Below are 21934 nucleotides of genomic sequence, written 5' to 3'. Positions count from 1 at the left end.
AACTAGTAGAAAGAGATGATCTGTTCTCAAGCTGCTTGAGCTGAGGCGCTACAGCAATCTGTCACGACACATTAAAGAGCCATAAAACTGTTTTTATTGTTTGAATTTCTTAAAAAAATTACAGTTTGAAAGCTGGGACTTTGTTTGAGATTATAAGTAACCTGCTCTGTCTTGTCTGTCGACGTGTTGTCAGTGTCCTCTTTGCTCCGGAATGTATTTTTCACGCTGTGTGGCGTGACAGCGCCATGGCTTGTCGGACAAAGCAACAGTAACTAAGGGGGGCGGGTCTTTGCGAAGGGTCAATTCAGCAAAATAGTTATGAATTGCCAATCATAAAATGGCACAACAAGCTTAAATTTCATTGGACAATGTGAAGTGGATGGTAAGTTCCCGGTCTTATTCAAAAATCGGTTGAAAATTACATACAACCACCAGGGGGCCCCCTTGCTCTCAAGAATGATTTAATGACTATGGCTGTCTTTCTGTTTCGTTTTTGATTTTGGTTTCCTACCCATCACTGGGTTTTAAATGGATCGTATGAAAATGTACAAATGAGATATGAATTCAAAGAAATTAGCCACCAATTCAGCAAAACACAAAATACGTTACGAATTGCCGTGAGACTGTGTTAGGTTTTAATGAACGCACTGACAAGTTTTACTAGGGCCCCTAGAAGTCTAGGACTGGCTCTATATCCAGCATTGCTTTCCAGTTTTGTTGTTGTTTGTTTGTTTTTTGTTTTTTAACCATCATGAAACTAAAAGAAAAAAGACGAGTATTGTTTTTTACAGTCCAAATAGATGGAAGAATTTGCATTTCTGGAGCGATCTGGTTAGTCTTATTTCACAATTGAATTGCATCCCTTAAAAATCAGACATGAATTGACCACAAATCTGTGTAGTGTTAAATTTACTCTTATGTACTGCATTTTGATTTACCATTTTATGAAACTATCATAGTTGGTTAAATTAAGTCCATATGCCCCCATTTTTACATTTGAGCCCCTGCGTCTAAGGAACTCTCTGCACGTTCCTGGTCCTTTTCAGCTGTTCCCTCTTGTTAGTATTCACGTTGTCAAAGGCTAAGGGCAAAAGGAAAAAATACTACACTACAAATATTCCCTTTGTTTGATCAACATAAGAGGAAGATAAGAGTTTTACAGTCTCAGACACACAGTTGTGTGCTGACATTTTTTAAAAGCAAATTGTGATCTTTAAAAAAGCAACTTCCTCCCACATCTGGGATTAAAACGATTATAGACTATTTTCGTTGTGTGTGATTCGGAGAGCACAGTGATTTCTGTGCTGTTTAACAAACACTAGAGCGCTGGAAATAAGACTGATTTGCATTCGCCCACTCATCCACAGTGAACATGACGCGTTCTCCGAGGGATGACGCTGGTACTCAGAACATGGCAGACGGTGTTTTTGAGATGTACAGTGAAAGGCTACAAGTGTTCTTCTAGCAGATCAACTGGATGAATGACTGTGACTGGATACGTGACTCTTTGCATGCCTTCAACAGATCCTAAATATGCTGAAAAGAAAAACATTTGGCTTGGGAGTTGCCAAGGATCCCACAAATGCAATATTATCACAATACGCCATAAATTGCACAAATTATCCTGACAGGCAGGACAGCAATTTAACCCTGGTGACCAAAAAATGACAGATTTATTTCCATTAAGCAGATGCTTTTATCTAAAGCAACCTACAGTACGTTTACTATCGACAATCCCCTTGGAGCAACTGGGGTTAAGTGCTTTACTCAAAGGCTCAATGGTGATACTTCATGGCTCTGATCTTCTAGGGCTCAAACCAGCCTTTCATCTTCTATGAAAGCAATACATTTAAAATTGGAATTTAGAGTCTTACTGATAGAGCTCCAATATAATTCACTTTCTTTTATTAAATAAACACAACACGTCCTCGTGACGGTGACCCGTTGGTCAGATGGCCAAATTTAATGAACTATTCCAAGTCACCATGCACCTAATTTTTCAAGTTTAAACTGGGTGCAAACTGTGAGATTTTTTTTACTGTCTTTTACGTTGCTTGCTTCTCAGATTGTACAAGACTCAGCACAAAGGCAATTAATCAGCCGTTGGTGAGCATGCCACACTATGTGACCTGCAAATTTAGTCTCAGAAGAGAAAATCGTGGCAAGAATCATACAGTGTGCACCCGGCTTTAAGCTAATAGGCAAGCTTTGCTCTGTTGAGGTTGCCTAATCTGTGAAATTACTTTTACAATTGTTGCTAATTATCATGCTCAATGAGAAAAAATTGGCTGCATTTGTTCCCACTGGAGCAGAAAAGCAGCACTAAGACAGATTAAGTTAGAAAAGCTGTGACATGAGAACAGAAGTCTTTTAGAAACGAACACTCATCTAAACCTCTGCCTTTTGGGTGTTGAGTAATTCTACAGTCATTAATTAATGCAGGACATGCAGAACCCCTAAGATGCCGTGCATTATTTTTTTTTTCTTAGTTTTGTCATCATCAAGAATTTTCTTTAGATCTCTACTCTATAAAAAAATTGCATTTCGAAGTCGGTTATTGAAGTGTCTTACAAGAAAGTACTATTTCAGTTTTTCTACTTCAAAATTCCATGTTCATTTCAATTCATTTGTGAAATTTACAAGAAATGTTTGTTTCTACACATTTTTTCTCTCTCATTGTTTGGTCTTGAGGTACAAAAGCCATTTCTAAATGCAATACATGTACACTATTTTCAAAAGTTTGTGGTCGATAAATTATTTTTAATGTTTTTAAAAGAAGTCTCTTATGCTCACCAAGGCTGCATTTATTTGATCAAAAATACAGTAAAAACAGTAATAATATGAATTATTATTGCATTTTTTTTAAATTACTATTTTCTATTTGAATATATTTTAAAATGTAATCTATTCCTGTGATCAAAGCTGAAATTTCAGTGTCACATGATCCTTCAGAAATCATTCTAATATGTTGATTTGATGCTCATGAAATCAACGATATTAAAAAATGTCTTTACTGTAACTTTTAATTAATTTAATGTATCTATGCTAATGTCGGGATTATATTTTGTTTAGTTGTCTTTTCATTCCTATGAGTTAGCTTCTTGTGCATCAGTTCAGTTTAGCCTTGATTGTTTTATAGTTAGTCTCCTTGGTTACTGATTACGTTCAGCTGTCAATCATGTTTCCTTAGTCAAGTCGGTGTATAATGCTTCGTTCCAAACAGATCAGATTTTGGATTTTCCCACCTCCTTCTAGGAAATAACGTCTAGAACCAGAAGTGTAAAGTATTGAGTAAATGTAATTAGTCACTGTACTTAAGTATCTTTTTGGCTACTTAGTTGTACTGAGTATCAAAGATATTGGCAACTTTTACTCTCTACTTGACTACATTTTTGAACAAGTAAATGTACTTTTTAGTAGACTTTGACTGTTTAATTTTACTTAACATCGTTTTATTTATCTGCTATATTGACAAGACCGTTTTGACGGATATTGGTTTAATTAAGGCCTTTCTGTGCACTTGAGCTCAACTGAGACTTAAGAGTTTGTAGACGTTTAAAATGTTGTTGTGTCGACCTTGATTTATTGCAATATTGAGGTGTACAGTTTTATTTTGATTTTAGAAAATAAACTTGATTTCTCATCTTACAAATCAATTGTCTCTAATTGTTATTGTCATGTCTCTCAGGACTAGTATCTCTGAGCCTATATTCAGCATGAGTAAAATACTTAAGTACTGTTAAAATCAGATACTTTAAGACTTTTACTCAAGCAGTATTGGAATTGGTTACTTGTAACTTGTAGTGGAGTCATTTTCAATGTAAGGTATCAGTACTTTTACTGAAGTATGGTTTTCAGGTACTCTTTTCACCTCTTTCTAGAACACCACTCAAAGTTGGACATTCGGCGTGTGAACTCAGGGTACATCGATCAACCCCGACCTCAGCGAGATGCATCATTTGACAACACTTCTGAGATGTTGGCGTGCACTGGATCCAGTGAATATGAACATAAAAACAAACTTTAATATTAGATATTAATTTAACCTTTCGTTCATTTTTGCTTTTCGTCTGCTGTTGTAAAAACAATTTTATGTTATTTTTTTGCCATGATTTACACAAAACGCGATATGCTCTCATGGCGACATCAGGTGGTCAACATGTAAACGTGACATATTGTGACTGGAATGCACTGAGGTCTGAAGTGGGACATTTAATTTGGGATAATCCCCCTGGAATGCAGCATAAGTACTGCCTGTTTTGTTCTGTTTCTTGTCAGTTACTGGTGTTGCATAAGTGTTTATTCTCCTGAGATTCTCCTGTTTTTTTGCATTAAAGGTGCAGTAAGCGATTTCTGAGAAACGCTGTTGATATTTGAAATCACCAAAACAAACACACCCCTATCCAAAAGGATCACACCTTTATTTTGATAGCTCCGCCCCCAAATTCATGAACATGCTGTGCAGCACAGGCACCTCCCCCTTCATGAGTGTATACGCCCCCTACTGCTGATTTGCTCCAAGTGTGTTTTGGTGCTCAGTCCAATCCACTTTCAGCAGCATTTTTCAGAAATCGCTTACTGCACCTTGAGTAAATTTCTGACTCCATCATGTTGAATTCAACCAAACACCTGTGACAGCTAAGAAAAAAGTGTTAATTTATTTCATTAAAAAAAAGAGAGAGAGAGAACTGTATACTTTTTAAAAAAGTAAAGAATAAAGTACGAAAATCTCCCAATGGCTTTACAGGTACATTGATATATCTTTTTTATCTTTTTTTATATAATATCTGCATTCTGAATTGCAGTTGTTCTTCAAGAAATGCAAATCATCCTTCACATTTAACATATTAAAACAATAAGGCTTCAGATGTGTAAACTAGCACAGACTCTGTGATTCTGCACTGCGACAGTTGCGTTCAGACCACTGACATTATAAGCATTGTGGAGCCTCTATTAAATTAAGTGACCTATCAATGGATGCAGATAACTGTTGAGGGGGAAACACAGACTTGATTTGGTGTGGAAAAGAAATGATTTCTCCATCCCTACAGCACTCTTCACTATCACGTCCCCCTCTCCTGTGACAACCGTGACAACACACCATGACGATCACAGAAATTGCCTATTATAGATGACAGTTCCGCTAAAGTTAATGCACAAAATGCCCCCATGTTTTCAAAAATGTATTGCATAGGTCAGACAGAGAGTCTTTGGAAGAATGGTATATAGAGTGTGGATAATAAGTATAAATGCATATATATATATATATATATATATATATATATATATATATATATATATATATATATATATATATATATATATATATATATATATATATATATATATATATATATTAACTGTTTTTAACATTGATAATATTAAGAAATGTTTCTTGAGCAACAAATTACCACATTAGAATGATTTCTAAAATGTTTTATAATATACCTGAGCTGAAACACTTATTAATCAATCATTTTAAAAATTTAAGAGCACACAACCATGAATTGGAAGTCCATTTTGTCTGATCGACCAATGTGGAAATTTTGCAACACGTCTCCACAATTTATTCAGAGACTATTTTAGAGTCTTTTCTGATTTATAAAGCATATAATTTTGCAGCACACTTTTGATTGAATTGCACCTTATAATCAATACCCTCTTGCTGTATCAAATATAGCTAGGTGATTGCGATGAAGGGAAAGTTGCCTCAGTGGCAGAGCAAGCTATAATATGAGTGCTTTAAAGTGACATGCACAATAACTGATCTCATTCTGAAGCATTTGCTCTAGTCTAATCCAAAGTGTCTTTTCTGGGCCAAGTTATAGCTGAATATTTCTCCTCACCTAGAATGATCCAGAAACACAACCCCAAAATCATCTAAACATGTCTGTAATGAGAATTCTGGCCTTGGACTGGATGTTCTACAACAATACCAATTCACCAAGTTAATAATTAAATACACACAAACTATTTTTTGTAAAATCTACATGTTCTCACCTCAATAATTATCAAAGCACGTCCAGACCGCGTCAGCTTCTATCATGTTCAATGGTGTTACAGCAAGAGGGACTGAGCCATTTCACTGGCATGAAATTGATTTAGTGCACTGCCTTTAGGGGACCGATAATGACCCCTCATCTCTGTATGACACACACCTTCATCTCCATTTCATACAGCCTTAAGAGGGCAAGAATGAACGTTTATCAATGTCCCCTATTCCCTATAATAGAGTTCAGATGGGCAGTATCTGTCTGGTGAATAGCATTGAGAGGCTAAGTGTTTTTACTATGTAGTACTTATGTTGGAAAAAGAGGTTCTTTTTTACAGCAACTCAATCACAGAGAAGCATAGCCTAACCACAGGTAACTACAAACACAGGCCATTGCCATATATATATATATATATATATATATATATATATATATATATATATATATATATATATATATATATATATATATATGGATGGACAGACGGATATGGATGGATGGATGGATGGATGGACAGTTGGGTAAACGGATGGATGGATGGATAAATAGACAGACAAACAGCTAGATAGACTGATAGATGGATATATATGTAGATGGATGGATGGATGGATGGACTGATATATAGATATGGATGGATGGATGGATGGATGGATGGATGGATGGATGGATGGATGGACAGACGGACGGACGGACAGACAAACAGCTGGATAGACTGATAGATGGATATATATGTAGATGGATGGATGGATAGACAGACAAACAGCTGTATAGACTGATAGATGGATATATATGTAGATGTATGGATGGATGGACTGATATATAGATATGGATGGATGGATGGATGGATGGATGGATGGATGGATGGATGGATGGATGGATGGATGGATGGACAAACGGACAGAGAAACAGCTGGATAGACTGATAGATGCATATATATGTAGATGGATGGATGGATGGACTGATATATAGAGATGGATGGATGGATGGATGGATGGACTCATATATAGAGATGGATGGATGGATGGATGGATGGACTGATATATAGATATGGATGGAGGGGTGGATGGAGGGATGGACAGACAAACAGTTGGATAGATGGATGGATGGATGGATAAATAGACAGAGAAACAGCTGGATAGACTGATAGATGGATATGTATGTAGATGGATGGATGGATGGATGGATGGATGGATGGATGGATGGATGGATAAATAGACAGAGAAACAGCTGGATAGACTGATAGATGGATATGTATGTAGATGGATGGATGGAGGGATGGATGGATGGATGGATGGATGGATGGATGGATGGATGGATGGATAAATAGACAGAGAAACAGCTGGATAGACTGATAGATGGATATATATGTAGATGGGTGGATGGATGGACTGATATATAGAGATGGATGGATGGATGGATGGATGGATGGATGGATGGATGGATGGATGGAGGGACTCATATATAGAGATGGATGGATGGATGGACAGACGGACGGACAGACAAACAGCTGGATAGACTGATAGATGGATATATATGTAGATGGATGGATGGATAGACAGACAAACAGCTGTATAGACTGATAGATGGATATATATGTAGATGTATGGATGGATGGACTGATATATAGATATGGATGGATGGATGGATGGATGGATGGATGGATGGATGGACAGACGGACGGACAGACAAACAGCTGGATAGACTGATAGATGGATATATATGTAGATGGATGGATGGATAGACAGACAAACAGCTGTATAGACTGATAGATGGATATATATGTAGATGTATGGATGGATGGACTGATATATAGATATGGATGGATGGATGGATGGATGGACAGACGGACAGAGAAATAGCTGGATAGACTGATAGATGCATATATATGTAGATGGATGGATGGATGGACTGATATATAGAGATGGATGGATGGATGGATGGATGGATGGACTCATATATAGAGATGGATGGATGGATGGATGGATGGATGGATGGATGGATGGACTGATATATAGATATGGATGGAGGGGTGGATGGAGGGATGGACAGACAAACAGTTGGATAGATGGATGGATGGATAAATAGACAGAGAAACAGCTGGATAGACTGATAGATGGATATGTATGTAGATGGATGGATGGATGGATGGATGGATGGATGGATGGATAAATAGACAGAGAAACAGCTGGATAGACTGATAGATGGATATGTATGTAGATGGATGGATGGAGGGATGGATGGATGGATGGATAAATAGACAGAGAAACAGCTGGATAGACTGATAGATGGATATATATGTAGATGGGTGGATGGATGGACTGATATATAGAGATGGATGGATGGATGGATGGATGGAGGGACTCATATATAGAGATGGATGGATGGATGGACTTATATATAGATATGGATGGAGGGATGGATGGATGGATAAATAGACAGAGAAACAGCTGGATAGACTGATAGATGGATATATATGTAAATGGATGGATGGATGGATGGATGGATGGATGATGGATGGATGGATACATAGACAAACAGCTGGATAGACTGATATATGGATGGATGGATGGATGGATGGATGGATGGATAGACTGATATATAGATATAGATGGAGGGATGGATTAATGGATGGATGGATAGACTGATATATAGATATAGATGGAGGGATGGATTGATGGATGGATGGATGGATAGACTGATGGATGGATGGATGGATGGATATGGATGATGGATGGATAGATGGATGAATGGATGCATGAACAGACAGGCAGATTTGTGAAAGAACACTTAATTTCCCATAATGCATTCAACTGTGTTGAATTTCTTTGAATTGCAGTAAATTCTTCTTCCTGTTATTCCAATTCAAATTCCAGTTCAACTTACTGTATATTGTTGCCAATTCAATTCAAATTCCATCTTCTGAACTGAAAAGAAGACAATTGTTCAATTCTGATTTTTGCACAATCCTGAAATTACCATTTTCTGGAAATGTGAGCATCTATGCAGAGCTCAGCTCACATCCATAATGCCTATAGGATGTGGTTTCCTACTATCCAATTTCAGAAGCTGTCCTCTAGATATGGCTCAAATCCCTCCTTCAATGTAAGTCAATGTGTTTTTTTGTTGTTGTTGTTTTTTTCACCTGTTTTATAGTCCACTAAACAAAATTGGGCAAGTCTGATTACTTAAAAAAAGGAATAACACATCTTCACTAAGCCATACAATCTGAAGTATCATTCATGTCTGTAGTGCAAACGGTGCAGGATCAGTAATGTGCCAAAGTTTAATACTTTGGGTTTCAGGTTTGTTCAAATGCCTTAGCAAACACCACTTACAATACCAAATACTGTTACAGTCAGACATAATGGGTACATATTGGCACCGTGTATGAGCTAGGGAGCACTTAAGCAACAAATGAACCTGAAACAATGATAAAATACGAGATGAGCAAGGATTTTTTGGAAGAGAGAGTTTTCCATCTCAAGAGGGGTATAAGCTCATTTTTATTACCAAAATGATGTGATTACAGATACGCGTTTGGTCACTGGTAGGGCAGGAATATGGTTGAAAAAGCAGTGTATTAATTCAATGGGGAAAGTATCCTTTTATACCCCAATCATAATGGAGTGAAGTGCTTTTCAAAATTGAAAAATGGTGCTGAATGACCCTGTTTCACTTTCAAGGATGGGCAAAAAAAGGCGGCTGTTCCTTACTGTGATTTTGACATTAGAAAATGGTTATTGTTCCGTATCAGCGACAGCTTCAAAGTGTCTTTGTGCGTAGCTGTCTGTCAAAGAAACTGCATGTCAGGGTTGTTTCAGACATGTTTGCGGGTGTCTTCACGTGAGCTGTTGTTCTGTGTGTGGCTCCATTGACTGCTTCATTCGCTGGGGCAAGGTGAGTCAGTCAGGCGTGAAATCTTTGGGTTTGATGATGTGTGCTAAACAGCCCTTGGCTTACTGCGGTAATGTAGCCGAGGAAGGTTTAAGCCCTTGTGACAGCGATGATAAGATCTTAATAGGCAGGTGAGCTATCAGGGCAAAGAGCGTGGAGGGGAAGCAAAGGGGAGGGTTTTCACGGTGAAGCTAAAATAAACCCTGTCACATGCAGTTAGTGATGTTACGATCATGTGTCATCATAACTCAGTCTTCCTCCCCAATATTGGGCAAAAAGCATATCTCATGCCATTTCAGATGTCTGATGAGCCCCTTTCACACAGAGAATGTGCCCCGGTATCGTTTGATTTTGGTTCATTCACACTGACAGTGATTTTCTGAAATCTGTGCGTGCGTTCACACATATCCCTTAAAGACACGTGACATCAGGATGTGACGCGCAATATTCTCTCGAGAAACCACGCTTGTGCATTGTTTCCTGATTCGATCATAAACTAACACATTGTGTACCACTGACTAAGCTGGTGAACAATCATCACACCTCTTACGGCATTTGTCCTGCCTTTTTTAAACATACTCCACATGGCTTCGGGGGGTTAATATAGGCCTTCTGAAATGAAGCAATGTGTTTGTGTAATAAAATATCCATATTTAACAAGTTATGAAGTAAAATATCTAGCTTCTGCCAGACCACCCTCCGTATTCAGCTTACGAAGAAAGTGTAAAACTCTTGCAGTTCAAAAAGCTTACCTTACGTCATACGCCTTCCCTATTCAACTTACGGAAAAAGCTTAACTGATGCGATGTCAGTTCTGTTTTTTCGTAAGTTGAATATGGAAGATGGTCTGGTGGAAGCTAGATATTTTACTTCATAACTTGTTAAATATGGATATTTTCTTTTACACAAATGCATCGCTTTGCTTCAAAAGGCCTTTATTTAACCCTCCGGAGCTGTGTGGAGTACATTTATGATGGATGGATGTGGATGGAGACACTTACTTTAGCTCATACTGTGTGTATGATACAACTTTTGATTAGTCCAAAGAAAATATTCTCACTCAAAAAAAGTTTGCCCGGATTCACAACAAGTGCGCACTACATTCACGTCCATTCAAACGTGCAGATGTTTTGTCTTTTGCCAACGTTCAGGTTTGTTCAACTCTGACCAGCGAATTCACATAGTGAGAATATGTTTAATCAATGTGGGATGAAAACATCACTGACTGACCTCTTGGCTCAATAAAGTGAAAACAAACATCAAAGCTTCTTGGTTTGCAGTGTTGCAGGAAAGTAAAGCAAAGTATATTTTAACTTTTAAATGTATTATTATTTGTTATTTGGGATGTATTATTTATTAAAAACAGAAGCCCTAGAGCACAACATCATATCCTGATGAATCCAGATTATTCTAAATGCAGTAGCACATACACAGTTAGTAATTATCATAATACCCGTCCAAAACATCTACATATAAGCACTTTCTGTACATGTATCCTTACGCTCTATAAAAATGCGCTCTAGCATTAGAGCACATGCAGCAATGCAGCATTTTTATGCAGAAACTAAAAGGCTCTTGACATGGATTTTTTTAATACAGTAATATGTTCCTTGAGTATCCATTATAATGCTAAGGACTTTTTGCACAAAAACAGCCATATATTCACAAAAATATACATTAATGATAATATACATAGATTTATGTGGGCGTGTCCCTTAAGGCTTGTCAGTAAGCGGCCACTGTTGTAATTGGCTAACATCATTTCATAGGAAAAAGTATCAACGCCCCCTTGCTATTGCACATAAGTGCTTTGAAATCCTCCATATAAAAGGCAAAGCATTATAAAACTGTTGCAGTTTGCAATGTTGCTCTAATCCAATACAGATCCAATATAGTCAGCTGCTTCATCTTTCAACAAAAGTTTCTTTGCAAACTCTCCATTACACTGTGCCTCTTTTACAAAACAATCAGTTGTCAAATGCTCCGAACAAACATATAATCCTTCGACACGATCCGGTATGCCATTAAAAATGATCCATCCACTTGTTCCTGACACTGGGGTCCTTCTAAAGTCTGTACAGATACGCAATTTAGTCGTCCAAAGAGGACATGTAAAAGCAAAGGTTCTTTTACTCTTCTCTTGTTTTTTGTTATTTTTTAAAGAAAAAATCAAATTTATGGATGAATATTTCTGGACTGTGTTCGCAGTTAGTGAACGAGATCCGATGTATCTGTAATGTCACATCTACATCATGGAGGGATGAAGCAGGCCAATTATATTACAGATCTGAGGCAGAAAATGTCTGATAAAACAATGACCATGAGATGAAGACACAAGCCTGAAGCTCTCTTAAAACATCCTGTCCTGACAGGAAATGAATGCATTATATGGTAATCAATTCGATAAAACATCTTAAATATCCCCAGCGGAAATGTTGTAAGAAGAAATGCTTGAAAACAACATTTCCTGTGTACTTTCTTCTTGGTAATGCAAATCAATTATCTGTTTTCTTGTGGCATATGGATAGAGGACCTGATTAACAGAAGATTCCCTCCACAGAATAAGGAAATTGTTGAAGCAAAGACCAAAAGCTTAATTTCCAAATGCGAGATAGGATATGATCAAGATGCCCCTTTCATATTTAAAGTCCACCTGTAATGAAAATCAAGTTTTAATGTTGTTTATATGTCTATGTGGTGTTTTTAATATGCTTTAAGACAAATCATGTGCAAGTTCATAAGTCAACAGCATTGCTGAGAATTTTCTCCTTAACTGCAGTGAACCAAAAAACGTGATTTGAAATCGCTGATTGTCACAAACTACCTTGAAACCAATCATGTCAATGTGTGATCATCAACGAGTGGATCTCTGAGCTGGTGCAAGTAAGTGGAGGTGGGGCTAATTTGCATATTCAGAGAACCACATATGCTAAATGAGGCAAGGGTGTTGAGTTACATTTAAGCTATTTTAAAGGGGTGGTTGATCATGATTTAAATTTTTTAACTTTAGTTAGTGTGTGATGTTTCTGTTACAGCATAAACAACATCTGCAAAGTTACATTGCTCAAAGTTTGAAAAGTTATGAAAGCAAAGCAAGATTTTTCCTTTTAAAGAATTCTCTGTTTAAGGACTACAACAAACGGCTGGTGGGGACTACAACAAGCTTCTTCCCAGGTTAGTGACATCACTAATCTTAAAATTTACATAAACCCCGCCCCCAAGAACACACAACAAAAGGGGTGAGGCCATGTTATTGCAATACAGTATGTAACACAAATGCAATAGCATTTCATAAAAGCAAGTAGTTATTAAACTAAACTACACCTGTTCTATCTTTATGCAGCATATATTCTCTGGTTCTGTAGGCATCTTACAAAAGTTCCCAAAGGAGCGATTTATAGATTATCATGACAGAATATGCTAATCTATGACTTTAAGATAGTTAACTCCACATCAGCTACATAAATTCATCAACTAACCATTCAGAAACGTGCTGTTGGATTTTACATCTTCTTAAGTGTCTCCATCATTGTTCGACTCCGGTTTGAACATAAAAGGCTGAACAGTTTCTGACAGTTTCAGTGAGTCTAGGTATTCGGAGCTGCTAACTGCTAATGAGCTCTTGAAACTCTGTCCTCTTCTTGGGAGCAGCAGCTCATTTGCATTTAAAGGGATTCACACAAAAACAGGGTTTTTGCTCACCCTCAAAAAGTGACTAATTTAACATGCTATAAAAATGATCTGTGGGGTATTTTGAGCTAAAACTTGACATACACACTCTGGGGACACCAGAGACTTATGTTACATCTTGTAAAAGAGGCATTATATGTAGGGTGACCAGATTTCACATGGTGGAATACGGGACGAGTGCGCAATATGACCATGATATAAGAAATTTTATTTCACTATATTATATATATATATATATACACTGCCCTCCAAGAGTTTGAAAACACCCCTGGAAAAGTCTGGTTTTGGACAATATCAGCATAAATCCTTATAATTTTTTGGTGCAAATACATTACAGTAACTTGACATAATCCAGCAATAATAATTTTCATGTGTTCATTTCATTTCATTACATAATAATGGCAGTATATACATGTCAAAGTCAGACATGCCCCTTTGCCAGCTGTGATGCCTGGTTACTGGTTTAAACTTGACCCAGGTTTGTAAAAGATTTTTGGGTCAGCACACCTTAATAGCTTCAACAATTGATTGCCAAGTAAGTTTAGAATACAATGAACCAATCAGAACCCAGTTTAGGTCAGATAGCTGCTAATGCTGGATATTTTGATGAATCAAAAATTTAAGTTTTTTTCTATGTATAAACTGTTTATGTAATAATATGTGTTTTTATAATTTGTGTTGTCCCTTACCTGTGCAAAATTATCACAAATTAAAAAGGATTCATGCCAATATTGTCCAAAACCCCACTTTTCTAGGGCGTTTCTAAACTTTTGGAGGGCAGTGTAGATATAAATATTTGTTACATATTGTTATATAAAAAGAAATTTACAAACAAGTTACAAACAATACAACAAATACGACAGAGATTAAACTTGATTTTTCACATTTGAATATACTGACAAATATTTAATTAGGCTACTGTCCCTTTAAGACCGAATCCATGGATGTAATATAGGCTACTGACACATTTCCTGTTTTTACCCACCTGTTTACGTCCACTTAACCGACTGTATTTACGTGAGATACTCCACACGATGGACATTTTGAAAAACTATGTGTGCATTTGACCATTCAGGCGCGAGGAGATCTGATCGCGCGAAAGAGAGAGAGAGTGCGTGAGAGAGAGGCTTCTGGTCTGTGTTATTCAGCGTGATTCCGCATATCCCGCCTTCACTAATCGATAACGAATTGTGATTGAATGGTAACTTTGTTCTATTACGAATTGATTAGGCTGTTCTTGTGTGACAGAACTCCATCACCCAGTTGAAAGATGAAATACGGGACAAAACATTATTTTTTTCTTAATAAGTCGGGACACTAAAAATAGAGCTGAAATACGGGACTGTCCCAGGAAAAACGGGACGTCTGGTCACCCTAATTATATGACCCCTTTAAGGCATGAAGAAATATTTTTTCAAGGAAAAAAAAAAAAAAAACGTTTCAAATTTTTTTATTTTTTTTTATTTTTTTGGTGACCAAAGATGAGTTTTAAGGGATAAAATTATTGACTACAGGGGGACTTTAAATCATTTATAGGTGACAGTCTGTGGTTGTATCACCGTGGTTTGACAAACACCAAGGTTCTCAATTAATATCTTGAAGAAAAAGGAGAAAAGGAGCTTCTTTTTGAGCACTGCTAAGTGCAGTAGGGCCAAAATCTAATCACATTAACTGTTCAAATTGATCATTAAAATGGCAGCAACAGGCAGACTATGCATTAACACTTTGCTTATTTGCCATGATGTTGGAATAAGGTCATATTAGAGAAACAAACTTACAAGTTCCCTAAAATAACTCTCTTCTCCCCATAAAACCACTGCCATTCGAATGCATACGTTTAATTTTTCTTCCACGCATATCATCATAAAAAAATAATTATAGTCCATTTAGTATGGCAAACTAATGTAAATACACTAGAGAGAATAAAATATTCTCAAGAAGGTTATAGGGACTATATAATTTTTTGTGTGTGTGTTATGACTAATTACTCAGCATCGTCTGTATTAAAGAGAAAATAATCACTTCACCCGATGTTTTTGAATAAAATAGCCTTGACAGCCTACTTACTGGAGGTCCTCAACTAACGTTACTGTCTGAAGAACAGTTCTCTCCTGCCGTCAGACTTGTGTGTGTAGGTGACGTGCCCGGTGGACCAAACCACTGTGAGGCAAGGGAGGGGTAACTCAAAATGTTTCTAAACTTGTTTTACTACTTACACAGTTATTTAAGTATATATCATTTATTTACAATACTTAGTGTGGTTTTTAATTATATTTTTTGGGGGGACAGCACTCAGTTGGGAGGGTCCTGACCCCCGTGATTTATGCCCCTGATTACAACCAGGCACCAAAGTGAGCCAGATTATGAAGCTTTACCAATTGCAGAAGTGCCCTGAAAGGTAAACGCAATCAGTCTGTTGTTGTGCAGCACAACATCCATTTATGATTTGATGATTTAATAGCAATCTAAAGGTCCAAACACAGAAAGCGAGGAAAACGCGCACACACGAAATCTGATTTTACTGCCAGCCCCAAAATAGTCTGTGATCAAACTCCAACTGCAAAAAAGGCTCCAGAATGATTGAGTGAGGCAAAAATCCAATACAGCTCAATCTGAGGTAATGGCTGCCTAAGACCTCCAGCTGATTTGAAGAGAAAAACAGTACAAGTGGTGTATTGTGGGAAGGCCAGCATTCTGAAAAGGGCTTGTATTGACGTCACGCTTTGAGTGTCAATCCTTTTATACCTCTTCAACCTTGCCAATCAATGAGAGTGAGACATTATGAGCCGTTCCTCTCGGATTGAACGGAGCTCATATTCTCTTTCTCTCACACGACTGTCACAAAAAAGAGAGCACGTTTCATGTTTGACACACATATGAGAAAAGAGCAGGGAGTCTTGGGTCAAGAGGGTTATGCAGAGACCAACGTGTTTTTGTTGGCTTTAAAAAGCGAAGATGGATATGAGGTCTGCAATGGGGATGGAAAACATAAAATAATTTTCTGTCTTCTGTTTCCTCTTTGACATATTGCCATGGACACACAGTCATTATTCAAAGGCAGAGTGAAGTGAGGGCAAAACTGGGAGTAGATGCAAATCTCGGGTATATAACTGCGATGGTATAGATGGATATTAGTGTTGTCGCAAAACTGGAATTTCCAACTTTGATACGATACCTTGAAAAATTTCGATACCACAGGGAAAACTATCCAGTGTTATTTTTATTACTTTCATTTCTGTAGTGATTAACTGAATGCTACTGTTAGACCCACCTGAAAAACAGTAGCATCTTCTCAGCATGTTTAACTGTGTGTAATGCATTCAGGTTACATATCATATCATACTGTTGTCAATCATAGTAGTTCGAATAGCCACAGAGACATTGCACAGCTTCTATGTTTTCATCCTCACTAGTGTTGGGCTCTGGTTCAAATCAAAAAGGCTGATCATTTTTTAAAAGGAACCCCACGGGTATTAATACACGGTTCTTTGGGAAGTTTTATTCTTGTCCACATTCTTCATAACTTCCCATTCTTTTCTCCTCTTATCGCTAGTAAAGCAGTGAAGACTTACATTGCTTCTCTTGTTGCCCTTCGACTGAAAATTACAACCAAAAGCCACACAATGTGAAATCATATATTATATTTCGAGTTGTGTTGCAGTAAAAATAGCAACAGGGTAGTGTCAGTAGCTCACCGAGTGCAACCATTTGACGTCATCGACGTAGAACGCACTGTGAACCTAAACAAAATGGCGCATCCCATTGTCCAAAATATGTATAAAACGATGTGGATTTTTTAAATAATGTAAATCTTTCATGGGTTTTCTACTACATTTTTCAGTAAAAGACATAATTTTCGTTATATTAAGCCATACAAGTCTTAATACCAGGGGTTCCCTTTAATGCAGCAGAAGGTTTATTAGGCTGCTGTCACTTTAAGAGCTTATGCATGGATCATCTATACTGTTACATAACTTGCATTTTCTCTCAACTATTTACGTTCCAAAACTGACTTGATTTTATCTAAATACTCAGCAAGACGGGAATTTTGTATGTATTTGACCGTTTAAGCACTATAAGCCACGAAAAAGAAGTCAGTTTGGTTCTCGCGAGCTGTTTGAGAGGTGGCTTTATTAGAGAGCGACACTAATATAGATCAGTGGTGAGTGCAAAACCTGCGGGAATGAGTAAAATTTTGCGTAATGCAAGCACTATTCAACCAGAGTGAATGACAGGAGGCAGGTGTGTCAGTTCGCCTGTGTAAAATGAGTGAAAATGCACAGCTGGTATTGATACTGCAGAAAAGAAGTATTGGAATTGGAATACATCTTATTTAAATGGAAACAAATTGGTTAAGGCACACTTATTGAGGTTATCTCAAATAATAGCGATTAGATCGAATAACCATGATCAGAAGATGAATCAATAATTGCAACAGGCCTATACTTATCTAGAAAATAGCATATAGGTTTGGAACAACATGAGGGTGAGTAAATGATGACAGAAATTGTATTTTTGGTTGAACCTCAGGCATCCCTTTGAGATAAGATTCATAACTTGAATGATATGATTAATATGAATAACATCAATGCAAAATCAGCTTTACACAATTTTCCAGCAAAAACAACTATAATGCTATATATAACTTTACCATTCTCTAAAATTACTCACATCATCAACGTATGTTTGAGTAAAACTATATTTCTGAAAACGCTTGCACCACCGTGATATGAACTATAATATTAGCAGAGGAAGTTAGGCTAACCAAACAAAGACTCGCAGGCATTTCCGCCAACTGCCTCCCCAAGGTCTGAGACTGGAGGATGCATTCAACTCAAATTCTATTCACACAAACCCACACAGCACAAACCAAACCCTATCTGACTCATGATGTGCCAGACCACTGTTTAAAAGCAGCCTCTAAACATAGCCCAAAACCAAAGCCGACAACTATTATGTTACTCAGTCTCTCGAGATGATTGACAACTGAAAGACTGAGGAAATCTATTGTGTTGCTTCGAGAAAGGGTGAAAAGAATTAAGTTTTATTTTCTTTTTCCTTTTCCTGCCTATTTTTGCTTTTTGCCACTGGGAATAAAATATTCAAAGTCAACATAAAATCAAAATGGACCCTTTTTACTTTAATACAAATGTTTGTCTTTATAATCTTTTACCAAAATGTAATGACTTGCTCTAAACTGACTTTCCTTTTCATCTGTGTTCACAAAGCCCTCTTGCTTTTCAGTTACTCCCATCCAAGCACCTGACCACTATAGAGACACTTTTTTTTTTGATCCAATAAATTCCCGGATAAAGCCCCATCCTGCCAAAAATATCCATCAAAATATGGACTTAAATGTTGCCTTCAAGGGGCATTTCTACATGAAGACAATCTAGCAGAATAACCTATTCATACCTTTTATCCCAAATTTGTTACGTCGGCTATATTTGTTGATGAGGACGAAAATCACAATGAGGAAGACGCATCCAAAGCCAGCCAGACCAACAGCAATCGACATCTACAGGAAAAAAAGCAATAAAGCAGTCAATGACACAGCTACATCTGCTGAAAAGGACAATTGAAATTAAAGGAGAACTTCAGACAGAAATAAAATCTTACTCCGAATGAATCTTCTTCAGGTCTTTTCGCCTCATCTTCAGGTGTTGGACCTACAGGAAATAGAAATGACACTGTAATGTTAATGTTAACTAATACTAAACCTAGTTTTCATTCAATGAAATAAAGCTGAAAAAATACTGTAATATAATATTACATGAAAAATTAAACAAAAAATATATTAAGAAAATTAGAAACGTTGCCTCGTAATTTAAGTCAAGTCAAGTCATCTTCATATATATTACACTTTTCACAATACATAATGTTTCAAAGCAGCTTCACAGTGACAATAGGAAATTTCTTATCGAGCTAAAGTTGGTTTTTGATTGAAACACTTCTGTCGTAAAAATTGTTAATTATTACTTTAGGTGCCGCTTAAATGACACCTTTCCTACTGAAAAAAAAAAACCCTGAATACCTTTAATTCATCCTTGCCATTCATTTACGTGTTTAGTCTATAGGTTTGCGTGTTTGATTGTGCATGTGTGCAGAAGCTTGGTTCTTTTTTATTTTTTTAAAGTGATATTTGCCAAATTACTTGTCTGGTCTGCATAATACAGAAAAATTAGTTGTGGATCTATTTGAACTGGAATCATTTTGATAACGTTTTATCTATACATGGGGAAAGGAAAGGCAAGGAGGCCTTCGCAGGGGATAATTTAGTTGAAACGTCAAGGCTGCGTTATCGTCATGTCTAGGTCCTTCATTTCATCTGGATACGGCCTGGATCTGGCAGGCTGCGTACCTACTTCCGTGGTAGTAAAATTACTAAAACTAAAAGTGAAGAAAAAAGAAAGCTAAACAGGAATATTAAACTAATATAAACAACAGCACATAACAAAATCGCTAAAACCTAAACTGAAATTAAACTGAAAATATAAAATTTAAAAATAAATATTCAAAATATTAATAAATACTATACTAGTAAATAAAAAATAGTAAAATAACAGTGATGTAGAGGAGAGTGGGACTAGTTGTCACACTTTTTAGTACTTTGAATATTTCTCAGAGTTTACTTTTGAAATGTTGTTTGAAAATCAAACCATTGTTTTGCCAAATATATATTATAATTAATAAATCGTCAACCAATAATCAACAACAATAAACATAAGACAATCTTTATACTGTATATAAAAAGTACTCTTGTCTTAATGTATCCCAGTGTAATTCACAACTTCATAATATCCTAATTTTAAAAAATTAATTAATTTAATTAGACTTTTGATTTAAAGTTGCCATCGAACGTTTTTTTAAAAATTGTAATATAAGTCTAAGGTGTCCCTTGAATGTGTCTGTGAAGTTTCAGCTCAAAATACCCCATAGATTTTTTTTTAATACATTTTTTTTAACTGCCTATTTTGGGGCATAATTAGAAATGCGCCGATTGAGGCTGCGGCCCCTTTAATTGCTTGCGCTCTCCGCCCCCTCCCGAGCTCTCGACTCTATCATTACATAAACAAAGTTCACAAAGATAATATAACCCTTAAAATGGATCTTTACAAAGTGTTCGTCATGCATGCTGCATGCATACATCAGATTATGTGAGTATAGTATTTATTTGGATGTTTACATTTGATTCTGAATGAGTTTGATAGTGCTCCGTGGCTAACGGCTAATGCTACACTGTTGGAGAGATTTATGAAGAATGAAGTTGTGTTTATGAATTATAAAGACTGCAAGTGTTTAATAATGAAAATAACGACGGCGCTTGTCTCTGTGAATACAGTAATAAACGATGGTAACTTTAACCACATTTAACAGTACATTAGCAACATGCTAACGAAACATTTATAAAGACAATTCACAAATATCAATAAAAATATCATGATATCATGGATCATGTCAGTTATTATTGCTCCATCTGCCATTTTTCACTATTGTTCTTGCTTGCTTACCTAGTCTGATGATTCAGCTGTGCACAGATCCAGACATTAATACTGACTGCCCTTGTGTAATGCCTTGAACATGGGCTGGCATATTCAAATATTGGGGGCGTACATATTAATGATCCCGACTGTTACGTAACAGTTGGTGTTATGGTGAGATTCGCCTGTTCTTCGGAGGTCTTTTAAACAAATCAGATTTATATAAGAAGGAGGAAACAATGGAATTTGAGACTCACTGTATGTCATTTCCATGTACTGAACTCTTGTTATTTAACTATGCCAAGGTAAATTCAATTTTTAATTCTAGGGCACCTTTAATAACTATTCAGCCCTGTGACAATTTCCCCCCTGTTACAACTAGCCCTGCTCCCCCCATATATTTAAATCCTTCTGTTCCTAACTAGATATGTCTATTTTCATTTGGCTAAATTTATGACACTGCCTGAAAGCCACATTGTTTTGTAAGGGAGGCTTTTGTCTGAACTTGTGTGCCTTGTTCACAAGTGTCAGAGAGGAATTGCCATTTAATTGATTCGTAATGGCAGAGGTGCAGCAGGGCTCACGTATTGCTGCATCATACACCCGAAGCACGAGCCGTCCTCCGCTGGACTCAAAAACAATTACACCATCCCGAACTCTTAACGCATAGAGCATGTATACATGCTGAATATGTGCTGCAATTCATGAGGGCTATTCTTCTGTTTATCTTTGTAAACAGCCATTAGGTGTGTCATCTTTTACAGACAATAAGGAAGGTTTCAAGTATGGCATGGTACACAGTTACTATGTAATGCATTCTTGTTTGCTATGTTCTGTGTTTTTTTTGGTGTACTTGAGAGACCTATAACACATCAC

The 21934-nt window shown here is 36.8% G+C and overlaps 1 protein-coding gene across 4 annotated transcripts in view; it reads right to left on the bottom strand.

The window, feature by feature from the left end:
• ntrk3b (neurotrophic tyrosine kinase, receptor, type 3b) overlaps window positions 1-21934 on the bottom strand; it is a 165424-nt gene that overhangs the window by 50143 nt on the left and 93347 nt on the right. For 3 of the 4 annotated variants that reach the window (XM_067400335.1, XM_067400336.1, XM_067400334.1), the window contains 2 exons: window positions 19197-19246; window positions 18993-19095 (listed from right to left, as the gene is read on the bottom strand). In XM_067400335.1, coding sequence (XP_067256436.1) covers window positions 18993-19095; window positions 19197-19246 — 153 coding nt within the window. Of the gene's footprint in view, window positions 1-18992; window positions 19096-19196; window positions 19268-21934 lie in introns of all 4 variants that reach the window. The other variant, XM_067400333.1, reaches the window with a different exon arrangement.

Source organism: Chanodichthys erythropterus, chromosome 11 (genome assembly GCF_024489055.1).
Source record: "Chanodichthys erythropterus isolate Z2021 chromosome 11, ASM2448905v1, whole genome shotgun sequence".
Lineage (NCBI taxonomy): Eukaryota > Metazoa > Chordata > Actinopteri > Cypriniformes > Xenocyprididae > Chanodichthys > Chanodichthys erythropterus.
Note: the sequence above shows the minus strand (reverse complement) of the source record. Positions and strands in the feature narration are given on the sequence as shown.